The 21,728-nt window shown below is 34.4% G+C and overlaps 1 protein-coding gene across 1 annotated transcript in view; it reads left to right on the forward strand.

Annotated features, from left to right (window-relative positions):
• Window positions 1–21,728, forward strand: part of aqr (aquarius intron-binding spliceosomal factor) — a 53,365-nt gene that overhangs the window by 1,125 nt on the left and 30,512 nt on the right. The window contains exons 4-19 of the mRNA XM_073827240.1: window positions 473–508; window positions 585–705; window positions 2,254–2,394; window positions 3,906–3,974; window positions 5,662–5,762; window positions 5,844–5,920; window positions 7,374–7,438; window positions 8,839–8,955; window positions 10,362–10,475; window positions 11,048–11,151; window positions 12,910–13,012; window positions 16,069–16,189; window positions 16,993–17,134; window positions 17,505–17,683; window positions 19,021–19,188; window positions 21,212–21,381. Coding sequence (XP_073683341.1) covers window positions 473–508; window positions 585–705; window positions 2,254–2,394; window positions 3,906–3,974; window positions 5,662–5,762; window positions 5,844–5,920; window positions 7,374–7,438; window positions 8,839–8,955; window positions 10,362–10,475; window positions 11,048–11,151; window positions 12,910–13,012; window positions 16,069–16,189; window positions 16,993–17,134; window positions 17,505–17,683; window positions 19,021–19,188; window positions 21,212–21,381 — 1,828 coding nt within the window. The remainder of the gene's footprint in view (window positions 1–472; window positions 509–584; window positions 706–2,253; window positions 2,395–3,905; window positions 3,975–5,661; window positions 5,763–5,843; window positions 5,921–7,373; window positions 7,439–8,838; window positions 8,956–10,361; window positions 10,476–11,047; window positions 11,152–12,909; window positions 13,013–16,068; window positions 16,190–16,992; window positions 17,135–17,504; window positions 17,684–19,020; window positions 19,189–21,211; window positions 21,382–21,728) is intronic.

Genomic DNA, 21,728 nt, shown 5'->3' on the forward strand with positions numbered 1-21,728 from the left:
GGTATCTCCATTATTCAGAAAATACTTAGAACAGGCAGAAAACAATAGATTTTTTGCCATTTTTGAAGGGAATAAAATGTTGTATAAAATCAAGCAGTTTATATATGAACAAATCCCTCTGTAAAAACCTTCAGAATATAGTCAGGAATAAAAATGTAATGTTAAAGTGTGTAAGTGCTACTGAAGTGGAGATTTTTGGCTCAGTGTAGGAGAAAATGGCCTTTAAAGATATGGATAGTAACTGAAATCTATTGACACAAATAGATAAAGTGCTATAAAACAAACACTTAACAGTGTCTTTTGGATGTTTTCGTTCCACTAGTCTGAAAAACACTTTATGAAACACCAAAAAGCCCAAAATCTCAAACTTGACAGGTGCATGAAAAAAACAGCGTTTTTGCCTGCAGTGTCTCCCCTTAAATGAACAATTTGACCACTTTGATGCGTATTGACTTTGGTTGTCTCTTTCTAGATTTGCCATTAGAAAAATTATGCTGTTGGAGTTCAGGTTGGTGGTTTACACACTGATTTTGTTAATAGTGAATCTGTAAGACTTGTAGTTTGCTGATGTTCTTGTTTTGCAGTCAGTACCTGGAGAGCTACCTGTGGCCCAACTACACACCTGAAGTCTCCTCTAACGGCTACCTGATGTCCATCTGCTGTATCGTCAATGAGAAGTTTCGTGAAAATGTTCCTGCTTGGGAGGTTTGTTTTAAAATGTTGATGAATGGGTAATTACATATGAAACACCGACTACAAACAGGCTGAAATGTAAACTAAATTAAGCTTCTGTAGATGAAAGACATTGATTACACTTTCACTACTGATACACCAATGTTTTGATTAAAAATTGTGGGAGTGGGAAAAAAAAAGTCATTTTTAATGACTGAAATGTCATTTTCAATCTTGGTTTTCAGCTAAATGAAAACTTTAATTTCAGATTTAGTGTTTCAGTAAAAAGTTAATAAAGTTAAGATATTAGTTTCAGTTCATCACTAATCGATATTTGAATGAGCAGCAGAGTCCTTCAGTGTGCAGAAGTGTCTTATTTTACTCACTGATCACATAAAAATGACAAAAAACTGCCAGAACATGCATTTCGTATTTGTACTCATGTACATTTTGTAATGTGTCATCAAAATGTTTGATCATACTTGACATTGAGATCAGAACTGATTTAACAGGATGTCCACGGGTCCTTAAAAAGCCCTAAAATGTCTTAAATTCAGATTTGATGGGTCTTATGACTGTTTACAATCATTAGACAGACCAAAGTTCACCGATTGAAAATATTGCTTCAGAATAAATAGTTTACACCACTAAAAATCACAGCGATGTGGTAGTTTTATGGCAAAATTTTGTATGGAATATTATCTGCTGATATGAAAAGTTCACTGTATATTATAGTAATAAATACAATTAATCACAGCGATGAAATTTAGTTTTATTTTAGTATTATTATGACATTAAATATTACATATGTGTGTTTTTCCATTACAGGTTTAGGTATTACATTTAATATAAGGTTTAAAAAAGTCTTAAATTTCTCTTGTTCATATCTGTAGAAACCCTGTTTAAGATCTGCAGTAGCAGTTTGATTAAAATGAACACTGTTTAAAAAAATTATCATAATTTGAACACTAAAAGTATAAATAAAAAAGGTACATTAAACCCAGTTAATTGTAACCGGTCTAATAGGACTTTTTATGTCATTTCACAGTGAAATACTATTACAAGTACAGTTTGGAGTGGTGAAAAAGAACAAATCATCTTATTTAGAGTAAGAACCATCGAGGAAACTGATGTTTTCATTTAAATATTTTTTTTTTTCTTATTAGCTATGTACATTAGGTTTATGTTCCATCTTATGTTGATGCCATTATGGTATTTGTGCAAATGGCATTGTGTGCAACTTCTGTAAATATTTGCATCACCTTGTGGAAAAATTATTTGTGATGAACTTAAGCTCATCATGGAGCTTTCTCTTTACCACCTGTGTTTTAAAAAACAAACATTATTACAACATTATTTCTGTTAATAAAATATAGTTTTTTAGCTGTAAAATTAATTAAACTTGTTTTGTTTTTTTATTGCAATTTTTAAGGTAAAGTTCTGGCAACCGCAGCCGCTGTTTTTTTATAATAGATTTTACACGTTTTTTACTTATTTAATTATTTTATTGGCCTAGGTAGCATTGGTTTGAGTGTCATGATGTAAGTGTGCAGTGATGCAGTATGTTGTTTCTGTCTCTAGGTTTTTAAGAAAGCGCCCACACACTTCCCTCACTTCTTCAAGTGTATAATGGAGTCGTGTCTGTCGGGCGAGCAGTTCGGCCTGTCACTGAAGGAACAAACAGTGCTTCTGCTCTTCCTCGATCACTGCTTCAACAGTCTGGTTAGTTACCTATCATTAGAAATTGTTGGTTTGGCTACTCTTCTGCAAGCATTACTGCATGACCTGTTGTTTTCTGGACAAATCACTTGGTGGCACTGTTCCCTTGCACAGAGAAAACACATTATAATATATGTTTTTTTTTTTTTAAGTGCACTTAAAACATTGTGCGAACCACTTCAGAAAATAACCCCACTAGCAGCTCGGAGGTTGATGTGTGTAATGACGGCTTCAATTCAAAGCTGTTTTCTTCTTTTTTTGGGCTGCTGCTTCTGCTAATTGAAGGCATGGTATCTCCCCACCCTGAAGCAGATGGTCCATTTGCATTGTTGATGAGATTTCATTGTCTTGTGTTTGTATGCTAATCATGTACATTTCTGCTTCCGTGTGTGCTGTGGATGATGACTATTGTTTTGAGTAGCATTAGAAATCACTATCATAGGCCTGTTGATAAATGTTGTAGATGCTGCAATCATGCTGTGGTCAAACATTAAACATTATTGAACTCCGCAATGGCAAATGGAGCAAGTCATGAGCTGATTAAAGGGATGGTTCGGAGTAGAATTGACTTCATTGCTATGCACTCCGAAGCCCATGTAAATACCCCATCTGAAGTTTTTTTTTACCTTAGTCAAACATTTATGGAGATATTAGAGTTTTTCGAATTGCTTGTTACAGGAGTGAATGGTACATGTAATGTATCCCGTAAATTGCACCACTAAACGTGCAAGTAATCTTACCAAACTTGTGCAGTAGTGTAAATAGGTTATGTACTCACAAAACGCCGCATCAGAACATTTGTAAGTCCACCATGAGTGTTTTAAAAACACGTTTTAGCCGATCCCTACTAGTCTCAAAAACTACAAATGGCGACACGTCGACGTCACTTCCCTGGTTTGAAAAAAGCACGTAAAAGTCCTCCTACAAGTTGACATGCACACAGATGTAGTAGGAGGACTTTTACGTGCTTTTTTCAAACCAGGGAAGTGACGTCGACTTGTAGTTTCTGAGACTAGTAGTTCTCGGGTAAAACGTGTTTTTAAAACACTCATGGTGGACTTACAAATGTTCTGATGCAGCGTTTTGTGAGTACATAACCTATTTACACTACTGTACAAGTTTGGTAAGATTACTTGCACGTTTAGTGGTGCAATTTACGGGATACATTACATGTACCATTCACTCCTGTAACAAGCAATTCGAAAAACTCTAATATCTCCATAAATGTTCGACTAAGGTAAAAAAAACTTCGGATGGGGTATTAGATGGGCTTCGGAGTGCATAGCAATGAAGTCAATTCTACTCCGAACCATCCCTTTAAAGCTTTCTACCTGTAGCAAATCTCTATTTTCTGTGTTTGTAAATTTTCAGTCACAGGAAATAAATGCATTGTAACTAATTGTGTTATTACATTTGTTTCCCATCACAAATAAAACAGAACTAACAAATTATCCTAATTGTGTGTTATCTTAATTATCTTAATCAAATAATTTTCTGTTTCTTTGTGACTACAGGAAGTGGACTTGATCCGTGAGCAGGTGCAGAAGCTGGTCTCTCTGCCCATGTGGATGTGTCTGCTGCCGGTGAATATTACTGCATCACACACATTTCATGAGCATTTCAGTCTCCAAACAGTGTCCATTACATCATTACATTGAATTCTGTGTAGCTATATGGTCAAATGGTTCAAAAGATATTGAAAGTTATGTCCAATTTCAAAATGGTGGACATGTGGTTCAGCCGATCCTGGCAAAATTGAAATCCTCAGATTTGAAATGACCCAAGGAATCCATGGCAATATAATGATTTTCTGCCTAACTGTTTAAAAGTTATAAGCACAAATGTGCACTTTTGGTATTTCATGACCTATACTGCCCTCCAAAGGCAAAGTGCAGTAACTACACATTTGGTCAATTTAGTTAAGGCTTAAAATGGACTTTGTGACAACTGTTTTGTCTTGTGGCACAGTCTCCTGGTTCAATTTTGTCCTGTTTCAGAGAAACATTCAGAGAAACGAGAGTGTCAACATGTTTGACTAGCTGTTGTAAAAACTTTAAAGGCATTTTTCTCAGTTTCAGTGTTCGCGTAGTTACTGCCCTTTGCCTTTGGAGGGCAGTATAGGTGGCGCTGCTTCCAACTTTGGCATAGACCTTCAGATCATGGTGTTGATGAAGCATACTGAATTGCATTTGAATTGATCAAAGTTAGGCCAAGATATATCCTCTGAACCAATTTTGGACAAAGATGACTAAAAAAAATAAATTGTTCAGTCATTTCTGTGCAATTCAGTCTGGGGATCATCTGAGCCAATTTTGGGAAGAATTGGATCAATTTTCAAGGAGAAGCAGCAAAAAAAAAAAAAAAAAACAGAATACTGTACTTTTCAAAGTGGTCGCTACTGTAATGGGTGGAGTCTTGAGAGAGTTGGGCTTGTAACCCAAAGGTTGCCAGTTCGATTCCCACACTGGCAGGAATTGAAGGTGGGGATTGTGAATGAACAGCGCTCTTTCCACCTTCAATACCACGACTGAAGTGCCCTTGAGCAAGGCACTGAACCCCCAGTCTAGAATTAGGGTATTCAAGAGTTACCATTACCATTTAAATGTTGTAGTGGTGGATTATGCCGTTTCCCCGTAGCAGCTCACTCCGCTATTTTTCAGATGCACTCGCCTTGTATCAAACTACTGTATATCGATTTAAACGGTGTTGCCTCATTCCATATTGTTAGTAAAAAAAAAAAAAAAAGACGATATTTGTATGTGTGGTTCACTGGACCAACAAGTCATTCAACAACAGAACAATAAAGAGATTCATAGTTCTATGCTAAAGTTTTTTTATTGTTCTGAATAAAATGTATGTATGATAGTACCAAATGATGTATTGTCATTCACATAATTATAGCTATTATAAATAATCTAACATTATTTTTACTAATAATAGTCAGAGAATTTCATAATTATTGTATTTATTAATATCGCAGTCATCGATATCATCATCCATACTGTATTCCGAAAAATGTAAAAAAGTATGAGAGCTAAAATGAAGAAATGTTTTAGATTCTGCTGTCTAGATCACTAATCAGTGTGAAGTTAGTAGTGGTCCCATACTTTTGAGAGATTTTGAGAGAAAAATTAGGGAAAAAAATGCTTTTGATGAATGACAAATCCCCATGTCACAGCCTATATACTTTCACACATTGACAAGACTCCAGTCTGTTTTGACCACTACTTCAGATGTTTGAAGCTGACTCCAGATTTTGTGGTTATTCAGACGAGACTGCAGCAGGAACTGAAGAAGGTCCCAAAACTGCAGAAGTTCTGGAACCTCATTAAAAAGAACTACGAAAAGATGGAGCCACAGGAAATGGAGCAGTAAGAAACAGCCTCACACCCTATAAACCTGAAACGCATCAAAACAAAGTCCTGTGAGTCTCATGAACTGTGTTTTCACAGGGCTAAGAAAGAGCGCACATTTCTCGCTTCTCTCATCAAGAAGTTTCAGGCGGTGCTCATGTCCGTCTCTGAAGCAGGTAAACCTGTTTATTCACACCAACGTTTCTGTGTAATATTCTTTTTGGAGTTAAATATAATTGATTGTATTTATACCTTGTTTTGTAGATGTTTGGTTTGAGGTTGCTAAAAACAAATTTGGTCAAAAAATGCAGTGAAAACCATAATATTGTGAAATTACAATTTAAAGTAAATAGCTGTTCTATAGTAACTCTATGAAGCCTGACATATGAAGTAAGTCAGAAAAAGCTAAGCTTGCATATGCATATTGTTTGTTGAGGATCATATTTGATGCATGAAACATTCCTGGCTCTTATAGTATGCTATAGTGAGAATATAAAGGAAAAAACAGCTCAGTTTTATTCACAGACTTACATTGACTTAAGAATATGTAGTTTGGCACAGATGCTGACATTTATGTGGATTCAAAGTAAGCTGAAATTCTGGTGCTGGTAATGTAACTAGGGCTGCCACTAATGACTTCTTTTATATCGATTATTCTAAATGACTAATTTCTCACACTATTTTTTTTTTTTTTGATTATTAAAATTGAATGAAACCATTAAAATGGAATCCAGAAAAGAATTTGTTAAAAATAAAACTGTATAACTCAATTAATTAAAAAAAATCTAATGGTCAATTAGAAACGACGAATCTCAACAGCCCTATATGTAAATCAAAGGATCTTTATTAGAGTATAACAGATACTGGCATTAAATTACACAACTATTGGTTGTCACTCTATATGTCCAATAATATGTCTTAGTAAGATGAGAGTGAAATGATCCAAACATATAATGCAATGCAATCCAATGATGATTGGGAGATAAACAAATAAACGTTCCTCAAAAGCTTGATGATCATATTTGAGACTACCTTTCCCCCATATTTTTGTAGAAAATAACAAATAATCAAGTAAAGCCAATCTGCTTTAGTCTAGTAGCGTCGTTTTGAAATATTTCTAACAGTATCAATGTAGTTATTACATTTACTTTGGGAAAAAAAGACAATTATACTAAAAGACCCTTTACTTGATAAGTACTTGCCTACATTTGTGCTACAAGTTAAGATGTGGCTGATTTCTGTTGCCCATATGCCTCAGTGTTCCTGCCGCCCCTCAGGCAGTGATTTATTTGTGCTTTGAGTATCTCTCCGTGTTTTCGCCGTCCTGTGACGTGACCCAGCTTCAGAGCAGCTGATGCTCGCCCACGGGTGCCTCTCGCCGCTACTCTAACGCGTGCCGACGTGCCCTCCTCCCATCATCCACCTGTTCGGGCCGGAGATGGTGTGACAAGCAAGAGGCCAGCGCATCCTGTTTATGAGGCCATCATAATACTGTCACTCTGTCTTTACTGCTTTTCCCTTCAAACCCAAATCTGCCATCCACCTCAGAATGCCATTCCTGTCTGTCTGTGTCAAATGAGGTGTGTCATCACTGCTTTAATGTGTGTTTTATGGTTCATGTTGCTCTAGGCTCTGTCTCCATGGAGAAGGTTCACTACTGCGAGAGATTCATTGAGTTCATGATTGACCTGGAGGTAAGTTGGCATTCCAGCATTTGTTCCGCTGCTGCTTTTGGTTTTTTTCATTATGCAAAAGTCAGTATGAAATGGAAATTCACGCCTGTTTACTAAATGCATGTTATAGATTTTATTGTGAACAATTAATCTGTGCATTTGTTTTATTTTTAAACAACCTTTTTTTTTTGAGTGAGACGTGAAAGACATCATTTAAAGCATTAAACAGAATGATGACATTCCACCATTCGTTCTTTCTTTCTTTCTTTTTTTACATCACAAAGAGAGATAAAATGTGTTTATAGAAATGTGTGTGTTTGTGGAGGTAGTTATACACAGCCACTCAAAAGTTTGGGATCAGTAAGACTTGTAATGTTTTTTAAAGAAGATTTTTATGCTCATCAGGGCTGCATTTATTTGATCAAAAATACTGAAGAAAAAAAAACAGTAATATTGCAAAATGTAATTACAATATAAAATAATGTTTTTTATTTTAATATGCTTTCAAATATAATTTATCCCTGTGATGCAAAGCCGAATTTTCAAAAGTTGTGCTGGCAAATATTTTTTTGGAACCTGTGACTTATTTTTTTCAGGATTCTTTGATTAATAACAAGTAAAAAAAACAGCATTTATTCAAAATATAACAGTGTAAATCTATGCCATCACTTTATTAATAATTAATTTAATTAGCACATCCTTGGTGAATAAAATTATTAATTTCTTTTAAAATAAAATAAATTGACCTTTGAACAGTAGTGTGTATTGTTAGAAAACCCTTCTATTTTAAATAAATGCTGTTTTTTTAACCTTTTATTGATCAAAGAATCCCGAAAAAAAATGTATCACAGGTTCCAAAAAATATTTACCACACAAACGTTTTCAACACTGATAATAAATCAGCATATTCGAATAAATTTTGAAGGATCATGTGACACTAAAGACTGGAGTAATGATTCTGAAAATTCAACTTTAATTACAGATATAAATTACATTTTAATGTATATTAGTATAGAAAGACATTTTTACATCATAATATTACTTTTTTCTGTATTTTTGATCAAATGAGAACAGCCTTGATGAGCTTAAAAACAAAAAATCTTACTGATCCCAACTTTTGAACAGCAGTGTATATGCACATAAATATGTCATAACTCAACCTTTCATATAAAACATTACATTTCTGTCTGGTGTTGTATGCAGAACTTCATCCTCTTAAACCCTGCCTCTTGTGTTGCATCTGCCATGCCCACATTTCAACATCCAATCAAGATCTGATGCATATTATCAAACCCCACCCTACATTTTTCTTTTCCAATAATCCATTACAGATGTAAATCACAATGCAGAAGAAAAGATCCGTCACTTTGTCCATTGTATTGCAACTTCAATGTATTTTTAACCTTGCCTGTCTTTGCCAGGCCCTCCTCCCGACCCGCCGCTGGTTCAACACAGTGTTGGATGACGCTCATCTGGTGGTCAACTGCCAGCTGTCTCACCTCACCGACAGGGAGAAAGAGGGTCACCTCTTCTGCCAGGTACAGAACTGAACACATGACTGCAGGAAAACACTCTTTTCCTCTTTTTGTTCCTCTCTTGTAAGTCATCACAGACACCCATGATGAAGTAAAACACTGATTTTTACACAGTTTAGCAGTGTGCTTTATCAATGAGAATGAGAACTGAGAATGTTAATTGATAATGCATGACCAATAGGGCTGCACGATTAGTTGATATAAAACTGAAATTGTAATATGGCTTAGTGTGATTCAAATCTGAAAGACTGTGGTTTAATCAAATAAATATATGCACAGCACTGGGTTCAATTACATGTGAGCATGAACAGCTCATGACAGTGTTTTCGGTGTCTCAGAGTGTCGCTGTTCACAGTAAATGCTGCTCCGCATGAACTTCATCTGCATTTGCTCTTAGATTCAGTCATGCATTTGGAAACAAAACATGAACCAACCATCTTCCCAAACTTGTGATGAGAAGCACTTATCAACAATAGAGAAGCTTTAAGGGCTTCTTGTGGTTTTCCATTAAAGTAAAAGTTTTCTGCACAGTAAACCAATATTTTTATTTATTTTTTTGTTGTAATTTTTATACTTTTATTTAACAAAAATAATTTATTTATTATTATTTTACAGACATTATGATATGTGACGTATGGTTAGGATAGAACAATGTTTGGTCAAGATTTGTAATCTGAGGGTTTAAAACAAATCAAAATATTGAGAAAATCACCTTTAAAGTTGTCCAAATGAAGTTCTTAGCAATGCCTATTACTAATCAAAAATTAAGTTTTGATATGTTTATGGTAGGAAATTTACAAAATTATTTTCATGGACCATGATCTTTGCTTTATATCCTAATGATTTTTGGCATAAAAGAAAAATCTTAAAATTTTGACCCATACAATGTATTTTTGGCTATTGCTACAAATATACATGTGCTACTTAAGACTGGTTTTGTGCTCCAGGGTCAAATATATTTTCTAAACATTTTGTTTAGCTTGTGCACCCTTGTAAACGAGCACAACAAACCTGGATTTGTCTCTCTTTAAATTGCATTTACAATTTTTATCTTAAAATTGATACAATTATATTATACAATTATCCAGCCCCCAAACCGTGCTGTTTATGTAAAACTTTAAATTTTATATCTGAAATACAGTGTGTAATAGCTGTTTTTGAAAGACTAAAAAATGTATTTAGCTTTTGTTTAAAAATGGGTATGCCGACTAGAAAAAATGGTCATTTGGCTATAATGTATCCACTTATAATACTGAACAGGATAATTTGATAACATGAAAAAGTTATACTTGTCAGATGAATTCAATATGCTTTCTGTTGTGCTTTAACAATTTAGTGTTTGTGTTAAACAAAAGCTTTTCGTTTGTTTTTTATGCTTGACATTGTGGTTTTGTTGTTATTGTGTTCAGCTACTGGACATGTTGAAGTTTTACACTGGCTTTGAGATCAGCGATCAGACAGGAAATGCACTCACACAGAAAGAGATGACCACGCTCCACTACGACAGAATCACTTCTCTACAGGTAACCCATCCACCACTCATTAGGGGTCCAATGCTAATTTGTGAATTTTTAAATTGTGATTTCTAGTGACAAATTAAAGGAAAATCATTCATTTTTACCGTGCAAACAGTTGTCAGCAGCTGTTCTGCATTCATTTGTTTGACAAATATTGACCTGTTTGGCAGACTGTGATGCATTTCCACAAAACAGTTTATACCCATCAAACAGCGAGGTTTTGTCATTTCTGTGCCATTTTCAGAAACGTTTCAGATAAAAAAATGTGGATTTAAGTGATGGAAAAGCCATACTGTGCACACTCTATTTAATCTATAAGTAATTTGTATTATGTAGTTTCCTAAATAAATAAAATTTCAAATTGCGAAGAACCCATGAGTAGATGATCCTAAGCCAGTGGTCTGCTGTTATCTGCAACACTCGGTTTCCGTAATGAAAAGATGGTTCACATATCATCTTTAAAGATGTATTAATAGCCACCTGAGCATATTCCGTAATACCCATGTGGTTTATGATAATTAATTTGCTCTATGATTAAGTCTGTTTCAGAAGTTTTGTAACTGGTTTTCATTTCTCAGAGAGCAGCGTTTGCTCATTTCCCTGAGCTCAATGATTTTGCCCTGTCTAATGTGGCCGCTGTGGACACGCGAGAGTCCCTCACTAAACACTTCGGCCATCTCAGGTAAGTAACAGCAGATCCTGTGAGCAGTTAAATGTGATGAGGTGTTATCTCTTTAAAGAGATAAGGTCCATTAGATTAATGGCTCCTGCTAGAGCTTGATGATGAAGTCTGTTAACTGCAGACAGGGTTCCCACAATTATAAAGTGCTAATAGAAATATCAGGGAATTTTAGACTGGTGTTTTACAAAATATGACTACAACCAGGGCTCTACAGTGCGACCATTTCTCTTGCATTTGCGACAGAAAACATATTTAGGAGCATCATGTGCAATTGACACTAAGCATATTTGTGACCCTGGACCACAAAACCAGTCTTAAGTCGCTGGGGTATATTTGTAGCAATAGCCAAAAATACATTGTATGGGTCAAAATTATTGATTTTTCTTTTATGTCAAAAATCATTAGGAAATTAAGTAAAGATAATGTTCCATTAAGATTTTTTTTGTAAAATTCCTACTGCAAACCTATCAAAATGTAATTTTTGATTAGTAATATGCATTGCTAAGAACTTAATTTGGACAACTTTAAAGGTGATTTTCTCAGTATTTTGATTTTTTGCACCCTTAGCTTTCAGATTTTCAAATAGATGTATCTCGGCCAAATATTGTCCTATCCTAACAAACCATACATCAATAGAAAGCTTATTTATTGAGCTTTCAGATGATTTATATATCTCAGTTTTGTAAAATTTAACCTTATGACTGGTTTTGTGGTCCAGGGTCACATTTGTGTTTGTGCTCAGGGGAGCTTCAATGGTTCTATGTGTTTTTGCAACGTTGAGTAATGTATCACAGACATTTCATGAATTCTTTCATGAACAAAGATTAGAAAGAGTGTAAATAATTCACAGTGCAGTGTAGGGAGCTTTGTTGATTATAATGGAGCTTTGTGAGATCACAATGAAATAAAATGAGTAACAGCTTTTTTTTTTTAAGTGAGTTTGTAAATGAGATATTGATTTAATACTGTTAAATAAAATAAGTTATTATTAAGTGACTTACATTGTCTGATTATAACCCCATTGCCTGATTTTGCTCCATTTCATTGTCAAAAATAGCCTGAAACAAGTCACAACTGAGCCGCGGTGCATCTCCATTCAAACACAGTGGTGTTTAGTTTATGAATGAACATGCCTTTTTAAACGAATCTAGTGAAATGATTAAATTCCCCATTCATAAAGACAGTCACTTGCTATATTCCTGAATGAATCAGCCATTCGAATGAATTAAATGAGTGATTCTGCCACCTACTGGCAGATTTAGTTTTATTTTTAAAATATTGTGAGTTATTTAAATCATTTAATATTTCAGTATTCAAAATGTTATATTTAAAACATAAATCTCAACATGAATTTATGAACTTGATTGCACTGATGCCACCTCTGAGCCTCAGTAATCATGAAAATACACCTACAAGCCACTTTTGTGTTGTTCTGTGACACTTCTGTAGGACAAACATTACAAATAATTAGATTAGTGGATACTAATTAATGTCAGAATATCTTATAGGAGGCAAATGGGATGTGATAATTTGCTTGTTTCATAGATATAAAATCCTGCCAACTCAAATGTTTTGGGCTAAATTAAAAAAAAAATTCAGATTGTGTATGATATTTCTCACAAATGCTAGAATAATTAAACTACATGTGCAAATTAATGTAAAATCCTCCTTTAGCTGCTTGGAGGTGGAGTGGCCTCTGAAACAGCTCTGTGCACTTCTGTTAATTTGCAACTCTGTTGTCTATCTTTCTACTTGTAGCTCCAATACCCTCCACCGGGTGTCAGCATACCTGTGTCTCCTCCCTGAGCTTCCTGACGGAGAGGATACATCCTATGATAAAGAATTCCTTCTGGAACTGCTGGTAGGGACATCTTAAAAAAAAAAAAAAAAAACACGGATATAAAAACGTTCACTTATTTCCACTGTGTACTTTGTTTTGGCCAGTTTCTAAGGCAGCAGCAGAATGCATTAGAACAAGCTTGCCAAAACAGAATAATTCATAATGTCGGGGGAGTTGGCAGATTAAGAGAAACAGACCGTAATTATGTTTTGTTCAGTACTGACAAATAATAATACAAAATAGGCCAAGTAACATATGACACGTTATTGTGACTGTTTATAGCTTACAGCATAGCCTCACACATTTGTGATTGGAGAATATTTTAATTCACACAAACCTTCTTTTCTAGCAAATATGTTTGTCACATGTGCCCAAATGAGCATTGGAAAGTTTTGACATGCACAGATGATATTCCTGCTTGCCAATAATTTTTATTTTCTTCCATGCAGATTTTGTTTAAACATTCTCACATGCTATAATAGTTCACCCTGGGGGTTATTCTGCATATTTCAAACATGCATTTATACAATTTATACATTTTTACCAAATATTTTAGAAATACAGATTTAGCCCTGCTGAAAAAGTTATTTTTGATGTTTTTGACCCATGTTATCTTGTATTCTAATAAATAAGCCTATAGTGTAAAATTTCACAAGTCTTGATTGCAGTTTTGATACCACAGTAAAAACTACTAGCCTAACTCATGTGAAGTTCAAACATTTTTAAAGTGAACAATCAGTAATAAAATAAATTAAACCATGGAAAGATATAAATAAAATAAACCGGGTCTAACATTTAATAATTAAAAGTAAAAGAATACTGTCTTCAGTTTATAAATTAAAAACAGATTAATCTTTTGTTTTTTTTCCTTTTTGTCTTTTGTTTTTTGATTATTGTTAATGACAACTGGTAAATTAAACTGTCACTTTAAGATTTAACGCACGGTTTTAATACACTAATACACATCCGATTTCTTTTTTTATTTACTATTTGTTTTTCTATGGACTATTTACATTTACTCAAAACATAACCGACTGTGTTCATGAGGATACTCGCCAAAGCTGGTGTTTTGACAATTAATTCGGATTTGTCCATTCAAGTGCAAAAAGACGTGAAGGAGAACTCAGTTCAGTGTTAGAATTACTAAATGGTGTTCTTTCATTTCATTGTGCACTTGATTGGCTTAAATAAATTGGCTGATGTAAGGAACAGTATTTGTACGTTTGGTTTAAGTGGTTCCCATGTAGTTGGTTTCATCTTAGCTTAGAACTGTAGTGTTGAGGGGAAAAACATGTTTAAAAGGTTTTGAAATGCCCATGAAATGCCCAGGGCTGCTAAATTGGATTTTGATTGTGGATTGAGTTTTGCTTGTTACATCCTCAGTTTTTAAGTTCTGTTAGTGTTTGAGGCTGTGAATGGCTTTAATTCTCCCTCTTATAGTGAGTTTTTAACCTCTATAGCAGATGTTTAAGATATTTCAGGCCCATTGGTGGTCCTGCTTCAGCGTGTTTTAATTACTCGCTCCAAATCTCATCAAGAACTTGAGTATTTCCTCTTTAGTGCTGTCGCTGTGTTGATGGAGCTGGTGTCAGCAGGTCATTTGTGTGTTGAGCAGCTGAAATCTGGTTAAGTGCATGTGCTGCGGCCCACAATGGAGTCAGAGCAGGTCACAAACCAGATAAAACACTTAATTAAGCTTCAACAGGATAAGCTGCCCAAACACTCCTGATTAATTCATTTGATTTTCTCAAAGCTGTGTCCCACGTGAGCTGCCCGGCTCTTTTTCTCATTGAAATTGTTTAATGTTTTCTCAGCAGAGTTGTCTCACAGCGTTTGCTCATTTGAATTTTGAACAGAAACATAATAGAAAGGATTTGTAGTCCAGAAAAGTTTTAAAGGAGAACCTAATTCAGACAAATCCACGTCTTTATTATGCATTCGCTGTGTATAACAGGTTCTTTTAAGACTGGGATTTGCACTGCATAGTTCACGATAAATGACTCAAACATACCATTTAGATTTACAGGCAAAATTTTGAAAAAGGACCAAAACGTGTGCTCTAAAAAATCACAATCTACAATAAACTTTTTTAAAAGATCAAAGATCTTGGTTTAATGGCAGTGCTTAATTTGTAAATGAATAATTGCCGGATCCAAAACAGCAGTAAAAAGGTGCTGTGACCGACACTAGCAATACAACTTTTTTCCTGGAACGTTCAATGACGTCACTAAACGTTGATGCCACAACTAATCTAACTATCTGTATAACAAAAAATAGTATTTGTTTCAGTTATTCGATGTGAAGGAGGATTTTTTTTTTCGCCTAGTATGCATTATAAATAATAGTTTATCTTTTAAATACATTGTGAATATGAAAACATTTGGATTTGTGCAGAATTATAGAGGTATGTGAGCTCAAATCCTGGTACTTCCAGTTTCGCTTTGTCTTGTTTTCTTATTTTTTTTTATTCTTGTTCTGTTCTAAACGCCATTACATTTCAATGATTTGTTTCATTATAGGCCTAGTGTTTATAATGTTTATACATTAGAATATTTCACTTGATTTGGTATCATTCTGGTATCATTCTATGTTTTGCGAGCAGTTCACATTTGAAAAGAGTGGTTAAGGACTAAGCACCAATCAGTAAGAGCAATTTTATTCTTAAGAAACCTGATTGGTCAAAAATATGTTGAGGATCAATACGTAACCTCCAAAAATATCTACATAAACCGGCACTTGCTTTGTCTCTTATGCATGCACCATTACGGTCTAATGCACTTGTTAATGCTGGATCAAAAATCCCAAATCTTACATTTTCCGGAACAGGATCCAGCTCAATTTAAGCACTGCTTGATGGTACTGGATGTCACTTTAAAATGCTCATGGGATGTGGTTGGCCCTCTTGCACTGTGATATATGTAGCCTACATTTGGCCATCTGCTGTGTTTGAAGGGTAAACCATAATAGCACGGGTTTACCCAGCATGCATTGTCCAGCGGGCAGATGATTCACTGGTTAATGGAAAAGCTGGCCAAGATGAAACAAACCCCATGAAACCTTTCTTCTCTGCTCTTCAGGTGTCCCGCCATGAGAGACGAATCTCCCAGATAGAACAGCTCAACCAGATGCCTCTGTACCCCACTGAGAAGATCATCTGGGACGAGAACATTGTTCCCACTGAATACTATTCAGGAGAAGGTAGGCATATGAGTTCACTACGTTTCACGTATGTTATGTCATATACCTATGCATTAATGGAATTAGAGGGATACTTCAACCAAAAATGAGTAAAAATACTAATTTACTCCATACAAACCTGTATTAATGTATTTCTCTTTAATGGAACACAAACAGAAAATTTTTGAAGAATGATCAGCTCTTTTCTGTTCACAGTGACCATGTATTTAGTTCCATGAAGCACAAAAGATACATAAAAATATCATAACTTGGCCTGTGTGACTCATGCGTTACTTAATGAAGGTTTTTTGTGTTGTGTGAGGGACATAGACACATTTTTTTCATTATTTACTGATAATCTTTCCCTCCACACAAACTTTGAACACTTCCAAAAACAAACAAACAAAAAAACCACAAAGTAAAACAGTATTAAGTTTCATTAATGAAAAATGCCACTGGTGCTTTGATTTGTGCAAAATCTAAAACAAGTGAAGATTCTTCAAAAAATTTCTCATCTGCTTTTTTTATATAGAACTTTTATATGTGCATAAGTTTTTATTTTGTATTAAATATTGATTAGTTGTTTAAATATTGTTATAAAAAATAATTACTTAGTATTTGATATTAGATATTAATATATTATTAAAATAAATGATATTGAATAAATTTTGGGCTAAATGAAACTTGAATTTTTTACCAAAACACTGTAAACTAAATTCATTTCCATGCATCACTACAAGTTTTATGTGTATAAAAAAATTAATTAACCCTAAATTTCAGTAAAACAGTCTAAAACTATTTTTTTGTTTTTTGTGAATCTGCAGGTTGTTTAGCTCTTCCCAAGCTGAACCTGCAGTTTCTGACCCTGCATGACTATCTTTTGAGAAACTTCAACCTCTTCCGACTGGAGTCCACCTATGAAATCCGTCAGGATATTGAGGACATTGTGTTACGAATGAAGCCATGGTTTGTTCTCATTTTTAGTATCTTAAAAGATTTTTTTTTTTGTTTATTTGATTATTTTATTTTTTTATCCAAATGGACCTCTGAATGCAATTTCCCACGACTTGCATCAGGACTTGATGAAATGTGTTTTATTAACAAGATGTATGTTTATTTGAATGGACGAAATAGTGAAAGCAGATGAAAAAAAAAAAGTCAGGACAATTGCTTTGGTAATTGATATAACACAAAAAGAAAAATGCCCTTGTAAAGATACGCATGTACACACAAGATGTATTTTCTAACTTAAGAGTACTTGAGATTTTAATTTTGAAAGGAAAAGTGAGCAACGTGAGCATCCTGGTTTATGGTTTGGTGTGTTTGTGTCCCACAGGCAGTCGGAGTATGGAGGAGTGGTGTTTGGAGGATGGGCTAGAATGGCTCAAACCATAGTGTCGTTTTCTATCGTGGAGGTGGCAAAGCCAAACATCGGAGAGAACTGGCCTGCCCGCGTCCGTGCTGACGTCACCATTAACCTCAACGTCCGGGATAACATCAAAAACGAGTGGGAGGGTAAAGATGTCTCTCTGTCTGCAAGCACTAGCAACACTTTTAAAAAACTATTCACAAAACTCTTGAAAACATCTAGCAATGCCACAGTTATTACCATTAGTAAAAACATTAGCTTATATATACACTGCAGCTCCAAATTTTGGGATCAGGAAGATTTTTAATGGTTTTTAAAGATGTTTCTTATGCTCATCAAGGCTGTGTTCATTTGATCAAAAATACAGACAAAATGATGTAGAACAATGTTCTATATTAATATACATACATTTCTATTTATATCTGTAATTTAACTTACATTTTCAGAATCATTACTCCAGTCTTCAGTGTCACATGATCCTTCAAAAATCATTCTAATATGCTGATTTGTTATCAATGTTGTGCTGCTTAATATTTTTTTGGAACCTATGATACTGTTTAGGATTACTTGAGCAATAAAAAATTTAAACTAACAGCATTTATTAAAATTAGAAAGGTTTTCTTACAAATATTGTTTAAAAGTTTGGGGTCAGTACATTTTATTCTTTTTTTTGAAAGAAATTAATATTTGTTCACCAAAGATGTGTTAAATTAATAAAAAGTGATAGCAAAGATTTACATTGTTAGAAAAGATTTATAATTTGAATACATGCTGTTCTTTTTAACTTGTTATTCATCAGAGAATCCTGAAAAAAAGAATCACAGGCTCAAAAAAAAATTGGCAGCACAACTGTTTCCAACTTTGATAATTCTAATAATAAATCAGCGTATTAGAATGAATTCTAAAGGATCATGTGACCCTTAAGACTGGAGAAACAGCTGATGAAAATTCAGCATTGCAACGCATGAAAAAAATATATTTTGAAGTATATTAATATAAAAACATTATTTTATATTGTAATAACATTTTGCAATATTACATTTTTCAATATTTTACATTTTCAGTATTTTTGATCGAATAGATGCAGCCTTGATGAGCATAAGATATTTATTTAAAAAACATTACAAGTCTTACTGATTCCAAACTTTTGAGTGGTAGTGTATATAAAAAAAAGCATTTTAATTTTTATTAACTTTAATTACTAAAATAACTAAAATTAAAGAAACTAAAACCTTAAACTGTAGACATTTTAAAAAATATTACCAAAAACTATGATATCATTTTTAATCACGCAAAAGATTATTTTATAGAATTGCATGTACAAAATATTGTCTTATTTGTCTATACTGAATGTTTCCTCTGCGTCTGCCTTAGTTAATAGCTAGTAATAGCTGGTGAAGCTAACATGGCAATAAACATAAATACAACAACAACAAAACCTCTTCATCCTTTCATATCTTCACATCATTGTTCGTTCTTACAGGGTTGCGCAAGCACGATGTTTGCTTTCTGATCACGGTGCGGCCCAACCTGCTCTACGGAACGCGCTTTGACCGCCGGCAGCCGTTTGTGGATCAGGCCGGTCTGGTGTACGTGAGAGGCTGTGAGGTGCAGGGCATGCTGGATGATAAGGGCCGCGTCATAGAGGAAGGTAAGACTGTTTACTGAGTTCACTGAACCATATGATGAGTTTGCAGTGAACAGACAGCATACAGACTAGACTCTCAATGCTTTGTAAGTCAGAAGCATAGAGGTTTATGGGGGTTGCCATGTATTTACAGATGAAAAATATTTATGCTACATACGCAAAGCCTATGCGATAACTGTAATGTGATTGTCATTCTTTTACAGTTGATACATTATATACAATAATACCATATACTTAGGGATGCACCAAATATTCGGCAACTGAACAAGCGATAAAGCCGAAAATTTATACCGAACAATGATGTGACGCGATCAAATAGAGGCGCACACTAATGCAGCAAACGTGGGAAATGTGGAAGCATTTAAAAACTGTCTGAGAAAGACGCAAAAATCATTACAAGCGCCGACAGCATGAGACTGTTTAGTATCGCATCGCATGTTGCTGGCTACTGCAACATGCATGTTGCTGGCCATCTACCAAATGGCCTTAAACCATTAGTAAATGAACTACAGAATGTTATGTTGTCTAATACATGCATAAATAGTATTTATTCTGACAGTGCTGCACAAGCTCCTTAGCCAGGGTTCAAAGTCCAAAGCACGAGGAAAATCTGCGCTGAAACGACGTAATGAGAATCATTCATAAATCTGCTGCTGTCAGCGAAAAATAGTACTGAGGTCTTCTTGCAGGTTTCCACCAAAATAAAAGTCAACATTCATAAATGTTAGTGTTGTAATTTTACTGTTGTTCTATAAATTAAAATAAAGAAAGACAAAAATAATGCAAACAATCATTACAACAGCTCTATTAATACATTTAATTATAACATTCTTCTTTGCTCCTTTGTTAAAAACACATGCCTGAGTCAAGAAGGGGGGTCTTAAATTGGCCAAAGAAAATTATTTTAACATTAATTTTAAGTTAAATTGTGCTTTGTTGGTAGTCTATAATGTCTACTAGAATGTTCAAAATGTTCAGTGTTAAGTGAATATTTTTAAATTGTTGTTTTCTAATTGATTTGTTTTTGAAAAGCAAGACTGTAAAAAGCACATTTTGGCTATTTAATTTATGCAATGGTGAAAAAACTGGCAAAATACATGAGTGAAAAAACGTATTCGTTAATTGGCCTTCGGCCCAGTGTTTAATTTTGTTCCGCTTCGGCCAAGAAATTTCATTTCAGTGCATCACTATACAAAAATATCATATACTGTAAAAGTTTTTGACAGAAGTCTCTTTTGCTCACCAAGACTGCATTTATTTGATCAACAATACAGTAAAAAAGTGCAAGCAATTTAAAATACGTTTTCTATGTGAATATCTGTTAAAATGTAATTTATTCCTGTGATCAAAGCTGAATTTTTAGCATCATTACTCCAGTCTTTAGTGTCAAATGGTCTTTCAGAAATCATTCTAATATGCTGATTTCCTGCTCAAGAAACATTTCTGATTATTAGCAATGTTAAAAACAGTTGTGCCTACGAATGTGTTTCAACATGCTCAAAGTCACACGTTATGCGATGGTTTTCAAATACATTTTTGATACTTTTGGAGCTTTGGTGTTGCCTTTACATTTAATTTTTTTAACTTGTTTTTTTTTACTCGAGCACACAATATTTTATTAACCATAACAAGTTACTATGTTCTGAGGAGGGAATGTGTGGGTGATGTTCTTCCAATTGTAGAAGAGAGAGAGACCTGCACAGCCATAAGGCAGCAAATGACTCATGAACACAAGTAATGAATCCGTTAACTGACCCAAATCTCTCTCACACTGACCCTGGACCGACTCAATGTTGGACCTTCAGAATGTGCTCTTGAATCACTGCTCATTTCTGGTCTAGTGATTTCAGTGTCAATTCACCAGACCAATGAATATTTAGAGGGATTAGCAATTTGTGCTGAACATTGATTTCCATCATTACATTTACATTTGTTCATTAAGCAAAGGCTTTTATCCCCAGCGACTTACAAATGAGGAATCATTAGATGTCCTTGTGACTCTCATTTATGTTTGATTTGTGCAAAGGTCCTGATCCAAAGCCCAAACTAAGAGGTGATGCTAGGACCTTCCGGATATGGCTTGATCCAAACCAGTACCAGCAGGACATGACTAATAGCATCCAGAACGGAGCAGAAGACCCCTATGAGACCTTCAATATCATCATGAGACGCAAACCCAAAGAGAACAACTTCAAGGTCAGACGATTCCCGATATGTTGCTGCCACTAGACTCACAGAGCCAGACTGTCAACTACAACTAAATATATATATATATATATATATATATATATAAACAAACAAACAATAACTGAAATGAACTAATTTTAAATTAAAAAAAAAAAAAAAAAATTTCACAGTCTCACCAATGCAAAATTTTTCATTTTGGTTAAATTTATAGTTTAAGGCGAGACACTGCAGGTGAATAGGGTAAAAATAAAACTTATTATCACCTTACTTACCCAGTTAATTGATTACATTGATACTTGCAAACATTTTTTTGTATTACAAGTTTTATAAAATGTTAGGTTTAAATATGCAAATGA

Source organism: Garra rufa, chromosome 21 (assembly GCF_049309525.1).
Source record: "Garra rufa chromosome 21, GarRuf1.0, whole genome shotgun sequence".
In the NCBI taxonomy this organism is placed as follows: domain Eukaryota; kingdom Metazoa; phylum Chordata; class Actinopteri; order Cypriniformes; family Cyprinidae; genus Garra; species Garra rufa.